General features: G+C 45.9%; 1 protein-coding gene across 3 annotated transcripts in view; it reads left to right on the plus strand.

Annotated features, from left to right (window-relative positions):
* MGLL (monoglyceride lipase) overlaps positions 1-20846 on the plus strand; it is a 93704-nt gene that overhangs the window by 57954 nt on the left and 14904 nt on the right. For all 3 annotated transcript variants that reach the window (XM_065845195.2, XM_065845197.2, XM_065845196.2), the window contains exon 4: positions 20571-20707. In XM_065845195.2, coding sequence (XP_065701267.1) covers positions 20571-20707 — 137 coding nt within the window. The remainder of the gene's footprint in view (positions 1-20570; positions 20708-20846) is intronic.

The raw sequence follows: 20846 nt of genomic DNA on the forward strand, positions 1-20846 counted from the left end.
GCACTTCACAGAGTAACAGTAGTTGCCCGAATTTATGTCTTGGTATTGCCCTGTATAAGGCATCACTGGCTAAGTTCACTTAGTACATCAGGATTCATGCATTTACTCTTTTGGGTATTTCATAGTAATCCCAAGACCACTGGATCTCATAGATATGTATTAGAAATTTTCCACAATGGTGGTGAAAACTTAATTCCAGAAGACCTCTTAACCCTACCTTACATCTAATACTGTTGAATTGCTTTGTTTTATATCAGTGCCATGGAAGAGGAAAATGGTTGGGTTTTGGAACACACCATTTTTTTCTGTGGACTCTCACCTGGTGTTTTCAATAGGCAGGTAACAGTTCCCTATGATTTCTGGGTTTACTTGGCGTGCAGCTTCGTGAAATCAGAGTTAAGGCCACTGGGACAACCTTGCTATACCTTCTGCAAGCTTCAGGTGTTTTGAAATGACATCTCACGCTTTCAATTTCCTTTCTCTATTACTGGTATTTTATTATGGCAACATTCTGATGGTAGAAAGAAGAGACAGACAAACGTATTCGGTTATTGGCAATCAATTTAGGAAAGCCCTCCTAGGAGGAATACCCATGGGAGATTCATCAAACTGCAGTGATATTCTGCTTCTTCAGTCAGTCGCGGGCAGATTGCAGCTCCTTTAGTTATAATGCAGTATTTTTAGGCACCAGTAAAGCTGAGAGCCAAGGAAAATGAGAATAAAGGATAGAGAATGTGGCTTTGTTTTCTCATACCAAGCATTTTCAGTTGGTATAGCACATGATGTTCCAGCTATCCTCATTTCTCTTCCTATAACATCTCATTTGCTGAGATCTTATTCTCTGTGGTTGCACTACATGGCCAGAGCCCAGAACAATCGCAATTTCACCTTCAAGAGTACATGTCAACTAACAGCAGTTACGAAAGCATTTCCAAGATGTGAGAACCAGAAAAGTGTTATTTACTTCTCTCTTAAACAGCGGTGGCACTGACCCCTTTTTCACTTGGGCTCGTTGGTGCTTCTTATGGGTGATGTGGCTGTCTTAGGTGAAGATGAGGAAGGTGAAATACCTCGCCGTAACCTGGCAGCAGTTCCCAGCCTTTACATTGGACAAGCCCTTTCAACATCCTTCCCTCTCCAGAGGGAATAAAACCCTGTCCTGGAATGTGGAGACCTCCAGCTCTTCGACTCTCTTTGAAGATGTTGAATTTCCCACTCTCCAGATCAAAGCAAAAGGAAAGGCTGCAGCTCTAACACTTTATTCGTATTCCTTAGATATTTCTAACCAAAGTTCAGCTTGCTTTTTTCACCCCTGCTGCTACTCGATGTGTGGTGAGCATTTCTGATGGGTTAGCAGGTCCCTCTCAGTCACCTACTGCTGCAGAAAATAGCTGAAGCAAAGGTTTTTAAATGCATCAAATATTAGCTGGTTTGTTTTTTCTCCCCCCCCACCTCCACCACCAAGTGATTGCTGTGTTGTTCTTGCAACTGTTAAAAGACCATTTTGTTGATGAGAACAGAAGGCTTTTATTTATTCATAGCACTGGGAAAGCTTGATCTACACAGGGAGATTAAAAAGGACTAAACATGGTCAAACTGGTAGGGCGGGGAATGACTGAGAAGGTTGTCGGCATTAATAAGAGCAAGAATTGGGATAGCACTGCGAGTGAGAGGTAACAGCTCCTGCACAGCAGCGCGAGGGACGTTCCTGCAGCAGCGCTCCCGCGTGATGTGATCCTGTGCACATCAGGGATGGGGTCGGGAAAGCCTCGGCAAGCATGATTCGTAGCTGGTTTGCTCACGGAGCAGCACAACTGTTCCTCGGTGACTGTCACCGAGGTGGGCGGGTGTGCTTACCCGAATTGTGCTCTTTCTGCTTCCTCCGATGGAGTCCACCGCACTAGAGCAGGAGAAGTTTAAGCTGCTCTTCTGCAGAGACACAGGAAAGAATGGCGCTCGTTGCTTGCATTGCCTTTGACAGGAGGCTTACAATGGGCTGTGGGCATTTTTATCTATTTCTTTTTCCAAATAAGGGCTCCTGATCTTCAGGAAAATAAGTGAACATTGCTGGGAAATAAAATCTTCCACAGGGACTACTGGAAATAACCGCGGGTATGGACAGATTAGCATTTTCATGTGTGCAAGTGTTGTCTCCATGCTGTTTAGCCTGGAGAACAGGAAGCTGAGGGGAGATCTTATTGGTCTCTACACTACCTGAAGGAGGTTGTAGCATGGAGGGGGTTGGTCTCTTCTCCTGAATAACAAGCGATAGGGTGAGAGGAGATGGCCTCAAATTGCACTAGGAAAGGTTCAGATTGGAAATTAGGAAACATTTCTTCCCAGAAAGGGCTGTGGGGCATTGGACCAGGCTGCCCAGGGCAGTACTGGAGTCACCATCCCTGGAGGGGTTGAACAGACATGGAGATGAGGTTCTCAGGGACATGGGGCAGTGCCGGGGATGGGGTAATGGTTGGATTTGACGATCCTGGGGGTCTCTTCCAACCAGAATGATTCTCTGATTCTATGATTAATGCAGGAGGAACCTCACACAGAACTGGGATTTGCTTGCCCGCAAAGTTGCCCTACCTGAACCACCCCAGCAGCCACGCTCTGAGCAGCGGGACTGCTCCCAATGTGCTCATCCTTAGATGCTCTTCTTGGCTAGGAAAGAAAATACAGCACTAACTGGGTACCTGCGTTAGTGCATCCTCTTTTAGGCTTTTTCTAAGATGACGAAAGTTGTTCTCCTAGGAATGTTTCCCACACACAAGTGTCGTTGGGAGGTGGAAAGTGCTGTGACTGTTCAGACTGGGGTGGTGACTGCGAGGGCAGGAGGAGAATCGCAGCCGGCTGTCAGGTTGCGTTCCCCTCTCTCTGTATGTGTTTCCTCTGAGTAAAACCCCACTCTTCAAGAGTCAGAAAAATGCTTTCTTTTGAAATTTTTACTAACCATTCCACTCTGAAGACTCTCAACCCATTCATGTTTGTCAGACCAGAACTGCTGCGGGGGCATTTGCCACTGATAGTTCATTAGGATTGTCAAGCAAAGAAGAAGGAAATTCTTCAGAGCTTCAGATTAAACTTTGCAAGTACATTCCATATGGGAAAATTAGCCCTTTTGTTCTTCAGAATATCTCAACTTGTCTTTCAGTCTTTTATGATGATTCATTTAGAGTGGAGAGAGAGCTGTGAAGGGGTGATTAATCTGTCCCACCATGATACAAGTGTTTGGACATAAATCCTTGTGCATGTACCTCTGAAAAGCGCTAGATTGAAGGCTCATGACAGAGCAAAACCAACGGGAATATAAGGGGACACTTAAGTGATTCTTTGACCCTTGATCCATGTTAAGTGTCCTGTGCACCTGAGAGCTCTATCTGGAATTCATCCATTCTCCCCTTTTAACCCAGGGGAAAATTGAGTCGTAAACACAGTTGCAACATCGAAGGCAGGCAGTGATGTGTCCTGCGTGGCGTGTGGGCAGAGATGGAACCTGAGGGGATATACCAGGGAAGAGTCCTCCTCGCCTGCCCCACCGCTCACACTCTCTCTTTTGAGCATCCTCCATAGCTTCCTCTTAGCAAGAGGATCCCAGAAGAGATGACTCTTTGGCCTGGTTACCAGAGCACTGCCGCTGCCATTTTAGCCCTGTTTTGACTCCGTATTCAGCACAGTCCCAAGCCAGCCTAGCTCATCCTAGCCTTCCCTTCTCCAGATGTTGAATGACGGCAGCAGTCAGGCTTATCTGCCTTCTAGGGCAGTGGTGAGGAATGCTCAGCATGCATGGGGCACGCAGGAGGTGAAACCACAGAGCATAATTACAGGGTGAGAGTTCAGATGCTGCAGTACACCACGGAATTCCTTAGGCGGTGAGAAAACTCGAAACCTGGAGCAAAGTCCTCCTATAAAACAGATAGCTACTGGGTAAACTTACTTCGGCCACCCTTTTCTAACTCTTGTTTCGGTTCTGGGGATTCTCGTGTAAAGTGGGGCTACAGCGTGTGCTTCTCCCAACACAGACGTGAATTCTGAGCTTGAAGACCAAAAAGCAAGATTAAGCTGAGATGAGCCTGCCCACCACTGATGAGCTCCAGCCAAAGTGACACCAGTTGCTTCTTCTCACCTCCAGCTCCTCTGGAGTGACGACTGGTCTTGCAGCACTTGCTGAGGAAAACAGGTCATTTAGCTTGAGCCTCTTTGAAATTATAGGCCAAATGATTCGTACAGCTAAACCGCAGATTTCCCCATGCATTGGACAAACCCTTGAACACACCCTTTCAACTGGGCAGTATTATTTTCTCTTGCCTTCTCCCAGATTGCTGCATGGAGTTGGGTTCTGTTGCTGGTCTTGAGATAGCATCTCCCAGAGGGGCCACAGCTCGTGTAGGAAAAAGTGGTCTGGATACACCTACAACACAATGATGCTTCAATGTGCCTGTAATTGTATCAGAATACAGTGCAGCCCAAAGGGAGTATCCTGTGGCACAACAGGCAATTGTAAGTACTTGGAGATGGGTTTTATTAAACGGAGGCGTGCGCACTGTTACTGTCATTTTTGAGAAGCTCATTACAGGCTTCTGCAGCCCAGTCTTGCTCCGGGGGAGTCACCTCAGCAGAGATTCTGTCGCTTTAGCGCTCACCCTTCCCTCACACTGGGATCATACGGTCCCGAAGCTCTGCCTGCACCACACGGCGGCTTTCAGGGTAGTAACCTGTGTTTCTGTTTGAGGAGAGCAGCTACACAACAGCAAGAAATCACTGGGTGAATCACGAAAGCAAATAACCTACAGTGTCTCATGCTCTAGAGGAAGCCACAAGCTGGGACTTGGCAGTGCAAGTGCGGCTTTTATTTTGTTGTCAGATGAAACAACGCTGTTGAGCCAGGAAGCAGCTAGACCACAGCAAACTAAAAATAAAGAGACAGCAAGGCTGCCCACGGCCGATGTATCTGACAGTGCACACAGGAGCTGCAGCGGAGGGGTTTGCTTAAAATGTTTGGGGTAGGAAAGGGCCAGGGGATACTCGGAGGTGTTTTCTCTCCACCCCACTCAGGGGATGAGACTTTCTTTGTTTCATTGACTTCCCAAGGATGATAATGGAGCCACGCTAATATAAAAGCGGCAAAAACATAGTCCTGCACCTCTCTTTTAGGCAAAGAGGGGTCGAAACTTGTAGGGACTGGATACACCTTTAGCACAGACACACAGAAGCAAGAGCACCTGAAATCAGGCGTGTAGTGTCATCTAAGGTGAGCTGTGAAAACACGACAAACCAAACCTGGGCTGCTCATAGCAATCTATTAGTTTATCTGACCGATGGTTTTTTGTAGTCAGATTTAATTGTGGTATGATCAGTGATATAAAACAGGCAGGTGAGTGCTGTGCTGTAACCCAGAGCTGGATGCAGGCGTTGTTTGGCTGGGGGAGGGAGGCAGTGCAGATGAGCTTTCATCACTGCTCTGTCTGTGGACATCACTACATGATCATGTTGGTCTGCAGTAAAGATTGCGAAATTATGGTTAGGGTTCCTCAGTTCCCCCAATTGCTCTGCTCCCTCCACCTCCTCACCCATTTCCCCACTGCTTTAGATCCACCCTATGACAACAGCTCATTGAATAAACAACAGGATCCAGTTGAACAGGATCTTTGTTCAGGTCCTGGCTCAGCTGAGCTTGCTCTTGATGCAGCAGAGGTGGAGAGTTGAGCTCCAGCGATGCGGAGCTGGGACACCCTGTTCTCCAGCCTTGCCCCATCCACCTTCTGGCATGAGCCATCCTCTTCCCTTACCCCATCAGGTGATGAGAAGAAGGTGCTATGGAGCCAGCTCCCCCAGCTTTGCTGCAAGCCCACTTTGTGGGGGAATCCCTTTTGGGGCACGCCAGGGTCTCAAAGAGCTGCCTTTTTCCTCTGAAAAGAAGTGGGCTGTGCAATCTGCCCTAGTTCTCCTAATTATTCCCTGCGTATTAATGAGCAGAGGGAGAAATGTCAGTGGGTCATTCCATGAGATAGTGCATCTCCTCAGCAGCTGCTTCTTGAACAAAGCCTTGCTGTTGGCCTTCACACAAGGAGGCGTGAGGCTGTAACAACGGGCCCCAGTGAGAGGGGACGCAGCGACAGAGGGAACAGAGTGCTCTCTTGTGAGCACAATGACTTTGGGCATGGAGCTGTTGGCGCCGACCACCTTCCAGACCGTGCTCCTCAACCTGTCACTGTTAACAGACAGCAGGATGGCGGAGAGACGTGGCGTTCGTTTGGGAAAGTTAGAAGGCTTCCTTCTTCCCATGAGGGTTGGGTCCTTCTGGCTTCCCTTCCGTGATTCTGCCTCTCAAATGAGAGATGCCCTTCATCATGAAGAGGAGTGGGCCACTAGATTTGTGTGGGGTGCCAAGAACACTGGGCCTAAGTGACGGGAATTTTGTACAAGTGGTCCTGATAATCAGGACTAAAACATCCTTCATTTGAACACTTTGGTGACTAAGGGAAACTAAAGAGCCTTGACTGAACTGAGCTCATTTTGTTTTACAACCTGTTGTTTTGTTGTCTCAAAGATCTGTGCAATTGTCCTGTGTACTCAGTCTTTACACATATAAATCAATCCCCACATCAAGGGTCAAGCTCTGAATGCAGAGCTGCTGAGAGGAATCCAGGACAAGTCTGTCACCATGTGAGAAAGCAGGTTCAGGCTTGTAACTTTTAACTGCTATTTCCTATTAGTGGAAGATAATTGGCAACCTCATGTAATGTTTTCAACAGCTTACTTGCTCTCCCGTAACCAGCTTTGCTTGCTGGAGGAGTACGTCTGTGTGCAAGATGGTTGGGAGTGGAAGGACAAGGACCAGATGGTTATTAAAGAGCTAAGGCTGGGGGAACAGATCATTTCACGTTGATAGTTATGTCCATTATCTGGGGCTGCTGGACAGACATCAAACTTGCTTCGAACTTTGTTCCAGGGGTCGTTTCCTTTACTAACATCCATGGCAGAACATTAGTTCATATCGGCAAGGACTTTGGCCTCAAGAAGTGTCAGGGGAATCTCTGTTCTTCAAGGGAAGAAGTAAGAAATAGATGTTGGGTTCGCTATCAGTGAACCTTTTATCATTAATCATGTGGATGGTGGGATGGAGAGCGTTTTCAGCAAGTTTACAGGGGTGCCAAATAGTGGAAAGTGAGCATATGCTGGAATGCCGCTATTCACGGGGACCTTGACAAGACTGGCAGGGACTTCAGGATATTTTTACAAAGGCACTTGTGAAGTTCTGCATGTGGGGTGCAGTGACCCCATTCAGCATAAAAGGCCAGGCACTGAATGAACAGAAAGCAACTTTGCAGAGAAGGACCTGGGGATCCTTGCAGACAAGTGGAACATTGGTCAACAGTGTGACCTTGTGGTGAAGGAGGCCACCACATACGGAGCTGTATTGGAAAGATTATAGCCAGCGACTCAAGAGTAGGGATTATTCTCTTCCATTCAGCATTTGTGAGACTGCGTCTGAAGCACCGGCTCCAGTTTGCTCCCCAGTAAAAGGAAAACATTGACGTACTGGAGCAAGGCCAGAGGAGGGCTGTCAAAACAATCAGGGCACTGGAGAATGAGATGTACAAGGAGAGGCTGATAAAACTGGGCTTATTTAGCCCTGGCAGAGGAGGTTAAGAGGGGAATCTTGCAGTCTACAAGTCCCTGGTTGGAGAGTTTGGAGACAGCAGAGCCAAGCTCTTCTTGGAGGTGGATGGTGATGGGATGAGAGGGAACTGACACAGGTCACAGCATAAGAAATCTCAATTAGATACGAGGAAAAATGCTTTCACCATGAAGACAGTCGAATTCTGGAGCAGGACCCAGAGAGGTGGGGAAATCTCTAGCCCTGGAGTCATTTAAAGCTCAACTCAACAAGGCCCTGAACAGCCTGATGGAATGGGAAACACTTTGAGTAGGGGCTTGAGCTAGATAATCTCCATATGTCCGTTCAGTTATCCTTCTTGAACTAATGGGCATCCTAGCTGCTCACATTTGGGATGTAGCTTCCAAAATTAAAGCAAGGAAGGTTTTGAAATGGGTGAGGGAATGACCCCCTTAAAAGCAGCTTTTAATGGTATCTACAAGTAGGAACAGCTTCATCTTCAGGGAGATGCTTTTTGATGTCTTTGCACAGTAAGAAAAAGGAAGCATGTTTATTTTCACCTTTACAGGGACAACTTTTCCATAGCAACAGCATTTCATTAAAGTGACTAGCTTTCCTATTGTTTATTTGTCAGATGTCTCTAATTTGGAGGAGGTTGTTTCAGATGATTCCTCACCTATAAATGAATCTGCACACAGATGTGGAGTTTGTCATCCTGTTGAGTTACAAATGACTGGTCCAATGCCGTTTGCAAAGTACAGAAGAAAATCTCTTTTGTGTGTATAACTAACTCCTATTGGATTAAGACATAGTCTGGTTTCCTTCAGTCCATGTTTAGATAGACAACAGGAGTCAAAGGAGCACAGTCCATCTCAGGTTGGTGCCTAGGTCAGCACTAACCTGGAGGAGCAGCCTTACTAAGGAGTGCGGTATTCAAAGAGAGCTCTGATTTGCACCAAACAAAGCACAAGCAGCTTTACAAAGAGAAGTAAAATGTATAACCAGTCCATAAATGGCCTAAAACCCCCATTATATCTTCATTTTTGAATGCAGTTTGTGCCCCACTTGTGTTGGAAACTATTGAATAAAATTGCTCTTGCTGAACCGAACAGCTACAGTATCGGGGAAATTATTCACTAAAGCAAGCAAAACTTTTCAAAACTTCAAGTAAGAGGATTTATTTTCCTTATATGTAGTGATCTGAAGTCACAGAAAAGGTCACTTAAGCTGCACGCATGTGTGTGTTTTGATCAAAACTCTGGCAGTCTCATTCTGGTTTGTGCCAAAAGTTGCTATTAACAGATTCCCTGGGCCTGTCCCAGGCGAACCCCCTGCACGGGGTTTGTTAGCACGGTGTAAAATGAGCTGATACGGGGTCAAAGCCAACAACAGGGACCCCACAAGTGAGGAGTCAGTGGATGTCCCTTCATGGCCCAGGCTCTTCGAGCAGTTGGAGTTAGACTTGCCAGAATAAAGATGCAGAAGCAGCCCGTATTCTGCTTTTTATATTTTGTACTTCTAATGTTGAGCGTTTGATTGTTTATTTGCTCGTTCATCCAGTGTGGCGTGTTGCTATAGAGCCGGGATGCCCATTTCAAAGCGGTGCATTTGCTCCATAAATAAGCGGCCGTGTTGATCTTCCTGGGAGCAGCTCTGTTTGTTACGGAGCACGAGCCCTTTTAAGGGCCTGTCTCACAAGTCCTGCAACTAAGGGACATCTTATTAAAGGGACAACTAAGGGACATCTTTTCTTATTAAAAAACGACGCAGAGACTTTTTTAAAAACCAAAATGTTCTCAAGCAGTGACTGCAAACACGACATTGAACGTTGCAGCAACAAATCCCTGAAGCAAAATAGACAATGAGTGAAGGGAAAACTCATTCTTTTTTGATTCATATGTTCAAATCCTTCCATTTTTAATTAGCGTGAGTGTAGCAGAGAAACACATTTTGTTACAGTGTCTGGCGTTTTAAGTTAGTCACGTTCCTCCTAGTGCACATTCATTTTGAATGTGAAACGGGACATTTCTTTGTTTATTAAAGCATATTCTTATTAGGCGCACAGACAGGAAGACACTCCCTGTGTTATCTCATCCTTTATTCCTGCAAACAGCATCCCTGAGTCTTTTTCACAGTCAAAGCTTGGTTTTAAACCGAGTTTAGTTGCTGGCAAACACCGTTCCAGCCGAGCAGTCTGTTCCAGGCTGGTGCTCCTCTGAGAAGCTTCTTACTTTTTATCCCAGTGTATTTCTACCCACTTTAAGGCCGTATATTCCACTATCAATATCTTTCTGTTCTCCATCTACTACTTACCCACAACGTCTTAGTGCAGAGCATTTCGCTTTTGGTCTTGCACGTTGTCTGCGGGGCCTGGCAGAGCGTTAACACTCATTTATGTCTCTCACTTCTGTAAAACCACATTTAAAACCACATTTAAAACCACATTTATAATGTGTTTCATGCATAGTTTGGGGGTTTATTTCTTAATTGCTAGAGCTCAGTGTCTCTACACACAGAATACGTGGTTGCACCCTCTGAATGCAGTAGCTGAATGTCAGTGGGGCCGGGATTTGACTCAGGGGTTTTAGGGTTGATTTTCCTGCTTTCATAAGAAGCTAAAATGTCTTGGACTATTATTTTAGAGAAGAAAGATCATTTTAACTGATAAAGGGGTGTACAGGGAACTATGAAATTCATGGTCGGTGATTTGGGAAAATGATTTCAGAATTTTTAAAAATTAATCTCCATCATTGAAAGCCTCTGGCAGCGTGAGCCTCTTTGTTTCCGAGCCCCTTAGTAAAGTAAAGCAGAACACCTGCTCAGCCTCTGGTTCATCCAACCCAGGTGAGATTTTTCCAGCATCGCAGTCACATTCCTTGGGCATCTTCCTTGCTTATAAAAAGAAAACGAGGGTTGCGAAAGATCTGACCCAACCTCTGGGTGTCTGGAAGGAATCCCATCGGAAGGTGCGTGCAGCCGACCACGCAGCCTTCTGTGCAGTCTGGTGGTCAGCGAGCCACTTGGTTTTGTGATGCTCTAAGACATCGAATGACAACTCATTGACCCGTTTCTGTAAGCGACAGCCAGTCCTCAGATGATGGTTTTCTCTTGGCCTGTGCCAGCTGTGGCCAAGTTTTAGTGAACTGAAGTAGAAAAGCCTTTTTGGCTTGGTATTCTGAAGACTTTCCCTGGATTGCACGTAGCTTTAGGGCTGGCCTGTGGTCTGTGATGTTTCAATAAAGCAGCAGTTTTAGTAGCCATGGATTATCTTTTGCAGGTTGTCCTTCCCATTAACCGTTTCATCGATCCTGTGTAATTCAGGTCAGGATGGGGCTCATTATGCATCGCAGTATGAGACTATACAAGAAGGTGTTTGGAAACCCACACGTGGCTCTGCCACAGGTTTGTTGAGGATCTCAGGAAGAACACTTTACTACATCTCAGGTTACTCGTGGCAAAACCCAAATGTGATACCAGCCCGCTTGCAGAGAGCTTGCAGACAAAAACCCTGAGCTCAAAAAGTGCAAAACTATTGCTGTGAATGGCTCTTCACAGGCCAAGAAGAAGATTCAGGCAGCAAAGAGAGTGGTTTAGAATAAAATCTGTCACCAGTATTTAAAGGGATGAGGCAGAAAAATAAGAAATATTAAATTGCAACTGCATAGCGTTTTCTTGTGTCCAAATGTTTATTATTTGCTTTTTGAACTGCTAAAGGATGAGGTTGTGGATGCAAAACAATCATGTCAGATAATTACGTGCAGGTTGACTTGTTTGGTAGATACATGTCCTTTAACTGAATTTGTAACCAGGAATGCACCTGGAAACATGCCCACTTCACAAACAATGCAGAGAAGTTCCTCTGTACCAGCTAAGCCTGTGATTTACTCCACCCTGCATCAGTATCGCCCCATGAGTGCCAATAACCTGTTTTAACCACAACGTGAGGTTTCCTGGGGTGTTAAAACCGATGTCCTTTGGCACTCCGGGGTTAATTCCTCTGCAGATTCAGTTCCTGGGGAAAGCTGTTAGACCCACAGCATCTCTAATGCTGGGATTTATTCAGGGCTTGGCAATACTCCCCAATTTGAGAATCCTTGTTTAGCTTCAAAAATAAATTTGAATTTAAAAACAACAAAAAAAAGTGCTGAATTGTAGATCGTACAAAGATTAATGCTCTCAGCATCGTCCCTTAAAATTGACATTCTCCACACTGCATTTATTTTCTGGTTCTGAATTTATGGAAGACAAAGCGTGCTGGGGGAGCCTGGCAGTTTGTTTGCTAAGGAGGAGCCAGCCTGACCCGTAGTGATGCCAAGTTCATGCTCGGGCTGGGGGAAGGGACAGAAACCAGGAGGCTCTTCTGAACCTCCACAACCTGTCATTTTTATTACACTCCCATGCCTTTTCATGAACCTCGCACCTACCCTGCCCACGTTTTGAAGAGAGCTGCAAATACACCCTCGCTGACTGATTGCGAAGTGGCTTGCGCAGCCCAAAAGCAAATACAGGTCTGTAACCTTCAGCTCGGCGCTTGTACCTGGGCGCTGTTTGCTGAAGGGCAGCGCTGCCAGCTAGAATTCATTGTCTACTGTCGATCAGCCACAGTTTGAAATGAATAATTGTGCACAGAAGGCAATAACCTGCCTGTTTGATCCTGACTCGTTTGGTAAATATATCCATAGCGAGGATTGCAGAGTTGCAGGGAGAAGAGTTGCAGAGAAAAAGGGTATCAAGCGCTAATAAGCAGCTGGAACAATAACACTGAAATCAATCTCTACCAAGAAAGGACAGCAGCTTTTGCTGCAAGATGAATTTAGCAGAGCTATTTTCTGCCGTGCTGCTTTCCCCGTGACTTTCCCCGTGCACCATCTGAATATCACCCAGCCAGGAGCCAACTGGCCGCCCTGGGACTCTGCTCTGGCACCCTGGGCAGGATGGCTTCATCAGAAGGGGTTTTATCTTAATTATGCTGCTCCTGGTCAGGTCTGGTAGGGTTTGAGTGAGCTATGGCTCTGTGGGGGTGTACCCTGTTAAAAAACAAACAAACAAAACCTCACCAAAAAGCCTACTCTTATTTCAGATAATCCACCTCCTGATGACCATTGAGTTTGCACAAAGTGAGTATAAAAGGCTGTCGGCTCGCTAAGAGTGCCATTTCCTTCATGCCTTGTCAGAAACGGGGACAAATCCAGAGTAATGAGGGTAGCACTGCCATGTGGCAATGGGAAGGAGCGAAGGAAAAAGAGAAAATCACTTGAAGTCTGTGGGAAAGCTCCCTTTGGACAGGTTGGCTGAGAACTGCAAGAGCAACCCATCGGGAGAACTGACCCTCAACACAGGAGTTTGGGAGCTCTGGGTTGCAGCTGACCCTAGTTGGTAAAACACCTTGCCAGTGCCGTAGAAGATGATTCCCGCTTTTCAGCAGCGTTCTTATTATTCAGTCACTGAAAAAATTATGTAACAAAAAAAAAATCTGTGCCAAGATTGCTTTGGAATAGGGGAATGCTGTACTTTGCCGCCAAGAATCTCACAGACTAAACAGAACCCACTGGGGGCCCTCGCTCTATATGGGAACATGTGTTTATTTTAACATGTAAATAAATTGGGTGAAAAACAGCTCTTTTTGGTATTGATGTGGTTTCCCAATGGGTGGTCTGCATGGAGGGGAAGCTTTGAAGATAGCTTGAAAGGAGGTTGTGCCTGTCCCTCAAGACATTCGTCACCAGCATGGAGGGACTTGCTACATGATCCAGCTTTCATCTTCGTTCCTTCTTGCTGCCTAATCCACTGTTAGCAGGGAAGAATTAGGACTGTCTTTCCCGAGATGAATTGATTCGATTGTTTTCTCAAGGATCAAAATATTCAAGGCACACATACGGATTTTGCAATGCTGGCTTGGTGATGCTGGGATGTGTTGGGCAAGGCTTCTTGCTTGGAGATCAAGAGGTGGGTCATTCACTTGCAGCGCTCTTTGGAGGGGAACAATCAGGAGGGTCGTGCAAACTCTCCGGCAGGGCAAGTGAAACCATCTTTAAGCAAATAGAAGAGTGAGAAATGAATGGCCTTTGTTAAGGGGGAAAAAAATGGAAGTGTTTTCTAGTTAAACAAGCTGTCATTTAGGACTTAATCGTGTGTGCGTGTTGGGGAGCCAACTCACATGCCAGCCGTGCTTTGGAATAAATGGGCAGGGAAGGGCAAGGGGAGTGTGCAGCTCCACTCCAGTGCTGGCTTTTCCATTGAAAACCCTGACGTTTTGAATTGATGCCCCAGCTGTTTTAAAGCTGGAACTTGGATCGGAAAGTTAATGCAAGTGGACTTTCATCCATGTTTTCATCTGGGAAAAAATGAAGTTTCTACATTTTTAAAATTGTATTGTACTAAAACAAGACGAGGAAATTATATATATGTGCATTAAAATAGCAGGGAGATTGTCCTTGGCTGCTTTCCTCTTCCAGTGTGAAACTTTACCTACAATTAGTTATATCTTAAGTTATACATGGAGAACAGAAAAGAGGCCCTTCTCTTTCTTAAAAAATCAGCTACATATAGGTCAAGTGAACTGGTGAGACCCTGGATTAACTCCAGCAAAGCCCATGCGTTGTTTTCTGCGACATCTGAGCACCGACACTGGTTCTGTGTCATGACAATAAGTCTTTGAAGCCCAGCTCTGCTGTGAAATAAAGTCACCCCAACTAAACTTCAGGAAATTATCTGCTCCTCATGAAAGGGCAAAATCTCAGTGGAACACTGCAAGAATAACAGTTACAATTTATTATAGGGCCTTAAATAAGATCACTTAGTGCCAGGTTGTAAGAACTCCTTAGAGGCACCATAAGTTGTGCCTCACTGACTGTATGTCCTACATTTATGTTGTGATTTTCATCCCACGGGAAGAAAGATTGGATGGGAAGCATTTCCCCCGTCACCAAAAGAAACTTTTGGAGAGGAACTCAACAGCTGCTCAACCATCATTGTGCAGCATTTACAAACCATTGATCCCAGCAGCCTGGCAGAGAAGGGCATTCCCTTCCGCTACATGTTTGCTTTAATGGTCTTGAGGGCTGGCTTGGGAGGTGGCGTTGCAGAAGGGGCTGAGGAGGAAAGTGGGATATTGTTGTGTGTGAGATTTGTGGAGAAGGAACTGGGCTCCATATTCCTCTTTCACGGGGCTTCGCATCCACCAGCCACGCTGCAGCAGCATCCTGGTTTTGTGATGGAACAACAACGCTCCCCTGCCCCATCACTATATGATGTCCCAGGCAACACTTAGGTTTCTAGTCTGGCCACGGTGACTGCTGTTTGTAAATGCAGCCTATGAAGAGCTCATTATTTTGCAACACAAACACTCAGATGGGTTTTTTCAGCATATTTTCAAAAGCAGCATGATGTTCCAGGAAGACTTCTAAGGAACTGTAATTCAGAGCCAAATTCAGCAACAGCATAAGAAACGGGCAAGTCTTCCAAAGCCAGAAGAACCGTGTTTGTATCCATTAGAGATGAATTGGCTCTTAACATTGACAGAAACAGTTTGCCTTGTCGGACAGAATTAACGGCTGCTCTGATATGTACCAGGTCATTTTGTTTGTCATCTCTGGAGCACAGAAAAGATTTTAAGTGGCTTCAACAAGATGACTGGTTCTCTGCTCCCCAGCAATAAGGCACAAATAATTTTAGTATAGAAAATTGCCTGTTTCTTTTTTATTTTTTATTTCTCCCTAACCAAGACAACAAACAATATAACTCTGTGTGTGCACTGGTCTAAAAATATCTCAGCTTTGCAAATGCGTCTCTGATGTAGGAGGGGAAGGCTTTCAGTTTGCTGCACTCTTTGTGTGAGGCAAGTGAATCAAAACTATCCAGCAAACGCTGAAAGAAAAATGGCTTTCCTAACCCAGAGAAGGAATAGGGAGGCTGCTGGACTAGTGTGCTCAGGACAAGACTCCCTTGTGGTAAGAAAATCCACCTGTAATTCTTAGATACTTGCTCCATACATAAAACACCAAGAATGGAGAGATTCTTCTCTTGGGTACTGTATCTAATGGTTTTATAATGTGAAGGAAAACCCAGTGTACTCACTGTATCCATACCGATGGTGTGAAAGAAGGGATGCTGAGGACTACCCAGATGGAGAAGCAAGGACAAAAGTTACTAAGAATAAGCATGTGTTGAGCTATATTTCAGATCCTTGAAGAACATCAAGATGGAACCGGTGGTGAGGGTGAACTCTCTCCTTTTGGTTCCTCTTGCTTCCCATCCAACACAGAAGTAATCTTCCTGGAAAAGCCCTAGACCTTAGGCTCGTCTCAAAAATGGACAGTGGCAAGCTTGCCAATACTGCAGAGCGGGTTTACTCTGCACTTTGCCCCGTAGTCCTGTCTGCTGGTGGTCCAGATCCCAGGCTCAGCTGCAGCATCCCACAGCTCCCTTCCCGCTAAGCACTGCCTTTTCTTCTTGTGAAGACCAGAGCTGGGAGAGGATGGTGCCCAGCTCAGGCTGGGCCAGAAGGACACTGGAAAGCTCTGCCTCCAAGGCTGAGCTACAAAATACAGCAGCTGAGAGACGTGGCAACTCGATCGGAGTCAAGGTAGCGTGGCAGATCCTAGGAGAGCTCACCCTACTTCTCAGGTAGCTCAGGTGTCTGTCCTGCCTTTGCTCTCCATCTTCATGCAAAATGAAGAGTACGTGCGTTAGCAAGTGCCCTCCATTTGGTTGGAGAATGGAAAAAGATAGGGGAAGAAATAAACTGAGCAGGCTCACTCGCTGTGTTGAGCACGTTCTCAGGGCAAGGAAGCCTCTTTGTTGAGGAGGAATCTGCAGGATGGTCTGGGAGGTGCTTCCTCTGGGCATTTGCGACTGGAACATTTGCTTTACGTGTTACTGACAACACAGGCACAGCCTGTTGGCTTTTCCAGATGTTGATTGTCCTGCTTTGAAGCTTTCTTCCTGTTGTTTGAGTTGTTTGTGTGTCTGAATGGTGGAGTAGATGTGCTGCTTGTTAAACAAATAATTAAACATCGGGAGCTTTGAAATCCAGTATGTTTAATTAATGAGCTTTGCTCACTTGGTGAAAAGAATGTGGACTTGATTCATTACAAAACAAGTATATTTTTTTCCAATAGTGAACTGTTATGACAATTTGAAGTGTTTACGAGTTCATTACTTTTTTTTTTTCATTAAACCTTAAAAAAACACCCAGGCAGAAAATCAAGGCTTCACACAACATTTGCTATGTAAACCCATTATTAGTGTCGTCTTGTGTATTGTCTCACCTACATTCTCCATCTATGTGCTTTCTCCCATCTCCTCCTCTGCAAAACTGTGCTGCCGTGCAGCCTGGGATTAGAGTTAATTATTACTCTTAGATCTTGCAATACCTTGGACTAAGGTCTCTGGTGATGCCCTGCAGTGCTCTACAAGTGCAGGAAAGAGAAACCAAACCAGTTCTTGCTCAGATGGGCTTCAATAGATCTCATAAATACAGGCATCTGCTGTAATGCCATATGACATAATTAACTGCTGCACCAGAACTAAAACACCCCTGAAAACTGTATCTGCTTCATTTGTGCTTTAAGTTTTACCTTCCATCTCAGTGCGTGTCGTATGGGGCAGAGGGGGATAAGTGTCGCTGCTTCCCATTCCACGGGGGTTGGATATTAAAATAAACCACTGAAGTGGTCCCTTCCTGTAGCAATGGGGCTGCAGGGTGGGTTGGGGGCCACCGCAGCGATTTCCCCACCTGCGCAAGCTGCCGCGAGCTCGGGAACATTGCGGGAGAGGATCGGGTTGGCACATTTGCACCTTGTGCACTAGAGATCCCGCCGAATTTCTGTCACCGGCATCTCCCTCCCGCGGGCTCGAGACCCAGCATTGCTCCTCCGCATGGGCCACCCGCAGAGCGAAAGCATCTGTGAGATCTTTTAATTATCCTTTTTTTAATTTCCCTAATCCAGACAGTTTAGCAGCAGGGAGGACATATTATACTATTTGCGTGTCTCTCTCCAGCAGTGTCTCCTGCTGGGGGATGAGGGCAAAAATCCTCCCTGTTCTTGGCTCACCCACTTCAAAAGTCTTTGAGTTACATATCTAGCGAGGAAAACAAACACGCAGCGTGATGGATCCCAAGGCAGGAGTCAAGCCCTGCATTCCTCCTGATTGTTTCTACCGTCGGTTGGTTAGGGAGAGCATTTCACCCCGCAGATGCCTGTGATGGTGTCCTCATTGCAATAAAAATGGATCCAAACCATCCCCTTTGCCCCAGAGTTGGAAACCTCAAACTATGTGAAAAGTCAAGGTCCAGATTCTGCCTGGAGAGTTACTGCTCCCCAGGCAGATTTCTCATGTCTTCTCTCTCTGTTTTATGGCTTTTCCATAATAAATAGGGAGCAAAGACTGAAAAAACAACATAGCCCATAATTTGTGCTCTCCCATGGCTATAAGCTTGAAGGAGCACCACTGAAATTGGTGAATTTACAGCAGCGGAGCTGAAGTCAGCATCTGACCCCGCGTTTTCCCCATCACCCCATCTTCCTTAGCAAAACGTTCCTGCAGAAGCTCTAAGGAGCAACTCAGCCCACACCTGAGCATGCAGGGTCGGGCTGTGCTTGGCCAGGAGGGTTTGGCACTGGGAAAGATAAGGAAATAAGTATAGTGTGTGGCTTATATAAAAGTTGGTGTTTCTTCAGGCAGCTCCCATTTGGCCTTTAGTGGAAGGAAGGGACTGTCGACTCGCACTGTGCTTTTTATTTACATTTTTTCTCAGCATATCTCCAATCTGGCCAGGATGTAACTTTTTTAAGGCATGTGAGGCAATGTCTCTGCCATGTGAGCGAGGAACAGTAGTTTAGTAGTTAAAAGCGGGGTCAAAAGGTGGGTTAAGTGATGAATAAAAAGCCCCCAACCCTGCAGAAATCCAACAAGACGCTTGTCACAGCTATTACTATTGAACAGGTATCGCTTGGCTGCCACAGTCATAACCCTGTTATGAGCAGTATCATTGTTACATGGTAGGATTATCCCCACACTGGGGACCAAGGAGGTTTTCCAGATTTGCCTCTGTCTCATCCGAAAAGAGGAAAAAAATGTTGGAATGCAGAGCTCTGCTAAGAGAAAATGTTGCTCTCTCTGGACTATTCAACTCATATTAACATGCTAAATTAGAAGTTTAAAGAATAGGCAGGTAATGCATTTGAGTTCTGCAAAGAGAGCGGACTGGACATGTATAAAAGTTGGGAAAATCTCGCTTTCCGTCTGTAATAAAAATCAGTTTAAAGTTAATAGATCCACTAGCTACACACATGGCTTCACCTCTGTACATTATTGCAACTTGTATTTTAATTGGCTCTCCTATTTGTTTCTGGTCGCTGATCCATGGAGGATGCTTGCTATATCATATTTTGGCAGAAATTTGAGTGTGTGCATGGAAAGCGGAGCCGGTAATGTGTTATTTATAACTGACCGGCATGACCCGTACGGATTTATCTGGCAGACAGTGCTGATCGCAGGGTTCATTGCCAAGAGGCCCAGCTCCAGAGGGCACCTGGCAGGACAGAAGAAGAGCAAGTTTGGGGTTCAGTTGTTCTTAGATGGAGTGTATTTAGTCCAGCTTTCTATTAGAAGTTCTGCCTAATTTGGAGGGTGATTTTTTGGATGGCTTGCAAGCAAATTAAGTTTAGACATACTGATTTCTTCTGGTATGACTATTGCCAGCAGATCTAATTGAAAAGCTTTTACCTCTCAGGCTGGGTAGGCAATGCTGTGCTTTGCTGATCACTAGAGGGGGTACCATCCAGCTTGAAAACAATTATCAGACACTCCACATCCTTTGACAAGTCCCTTTGTGCCTTTAAGCGTGCCTGAGTGCCCACTGGAGAAGGCCTAGGGAGGCACACAGGAGGAGGGAGATGCTGTTTGAGACTCCCTGTATGGATCCCATATGGATGGGACGTGTTTTCCACTTCACAGTTTTCCTTAACAACCTACATGGAACAGAAACAAGCAAGGAGACTGTTTTTAAGGAAGAATCCTATTTGTGGTACATAATAGCGTGTATGTGTGGTCCAGTAAACATGCAAACTTCTTTCCCAAGGTAGTATCGATTTGTCTTTGCAAGCTCAGAATCGCCTGTGTCTGTTTGTGGCGATGCTGGCTCCACCTCTACCAGGGATGCCGCTGTTCCCATAGCAACTCACCATCTCCTATTTTAGTCTTTCTCTTCCCTTTGAGCAGACAAGATAATTCCCGATACAGAAGGAGCTAACAGCGGCCAGGTGCAGTACAGTTTGCATTGACGCTTGTTCAGGAGGGCTGTTCCACTTGATCATTTCCTACCCCAGGCTGGTGCAACCCCCATCACTTGGTGTCCTCTGCTGAGAGCACTTCATATCATACCTGGGGAGGTTTCCAGCCCACCCAGTGCTCCAGGGTAGTGTGAGAAAAGGCAGGACCCTGCAAAGCTCATGCACACCCATGCATTGGAAAAGGCTGAGTCCACGGCTCATTGAGTTTATAGTGACCGTATCTAGTCTTCAGAATGTTTCTGTTTCTTGCCAAGACTACGCAGCAGTTAGCTCAGTACAGCAGCTGTGATCCCTGGGGAAAAACTGATTTCCAGGGATGAAGTGACCTGCCATCCCTACAGCAAGGCAAGACAGCCCTTCTGCCCTCCTTACCCTGATGGTGAAGGCTGCAAGAGGTTACATCAGCACTCTCAATTTTGTAGAGCAGGTAGAAACACAGGAGAGTATAGAATTTTTTTAACCAGTAAGGCACTTTTAAAATTGTTCTGTGCGGCTTCCTTTGCAGTCCTGCAGCACTCTTTCTGTTGAGAGATGACTGCAAGAGGAGCTCAAGTTAGGACCGTACCAGTCTAACAAGCATGTTTCTGCTAAAGCCTTTCTGGATTGCAACCGCCGCTTCAAATGACTGAGACGCACGCTCTCCTTTTCCCCTACAGTTGGCCATGGCCAGAGCGAGGGTGACCGCATGGTTGTCTCCGATTTCCACGTCTTCGTCAGGGACAGTTTGCAGCACATCGATCTCATGAAGAAGGAGCATCCCGAGCTGCCCGTTCTGATTCTGGGGCACTCCATGGTAAGCACCAACCCCTACCCTCCCGGCAGCACAGTGCTGCTCATGTGGATGGCTGGAAATAGCCCACAGTAGGAAAGAAGAAGAAAAAGCTACAAGCAACCTTCCCTTCTACTTAATTGACTGAGATCTGTCTTGAGTA

Source organism: Patagioenas fasciata, chromosome 10 (assembly GCF_037038585.1).
Source record: "Patagioenas fasciata isolate bPatFas1 chromosome 10, bPatFas1.hap1, whole genome shotgun sequence".
Classification (NCBI taxonomy): Eukaryota; Metazoa; Chordata; class Aves; order Columbiformes; family Columbidae; genus Patagioenas; species Patagioenas fasciata.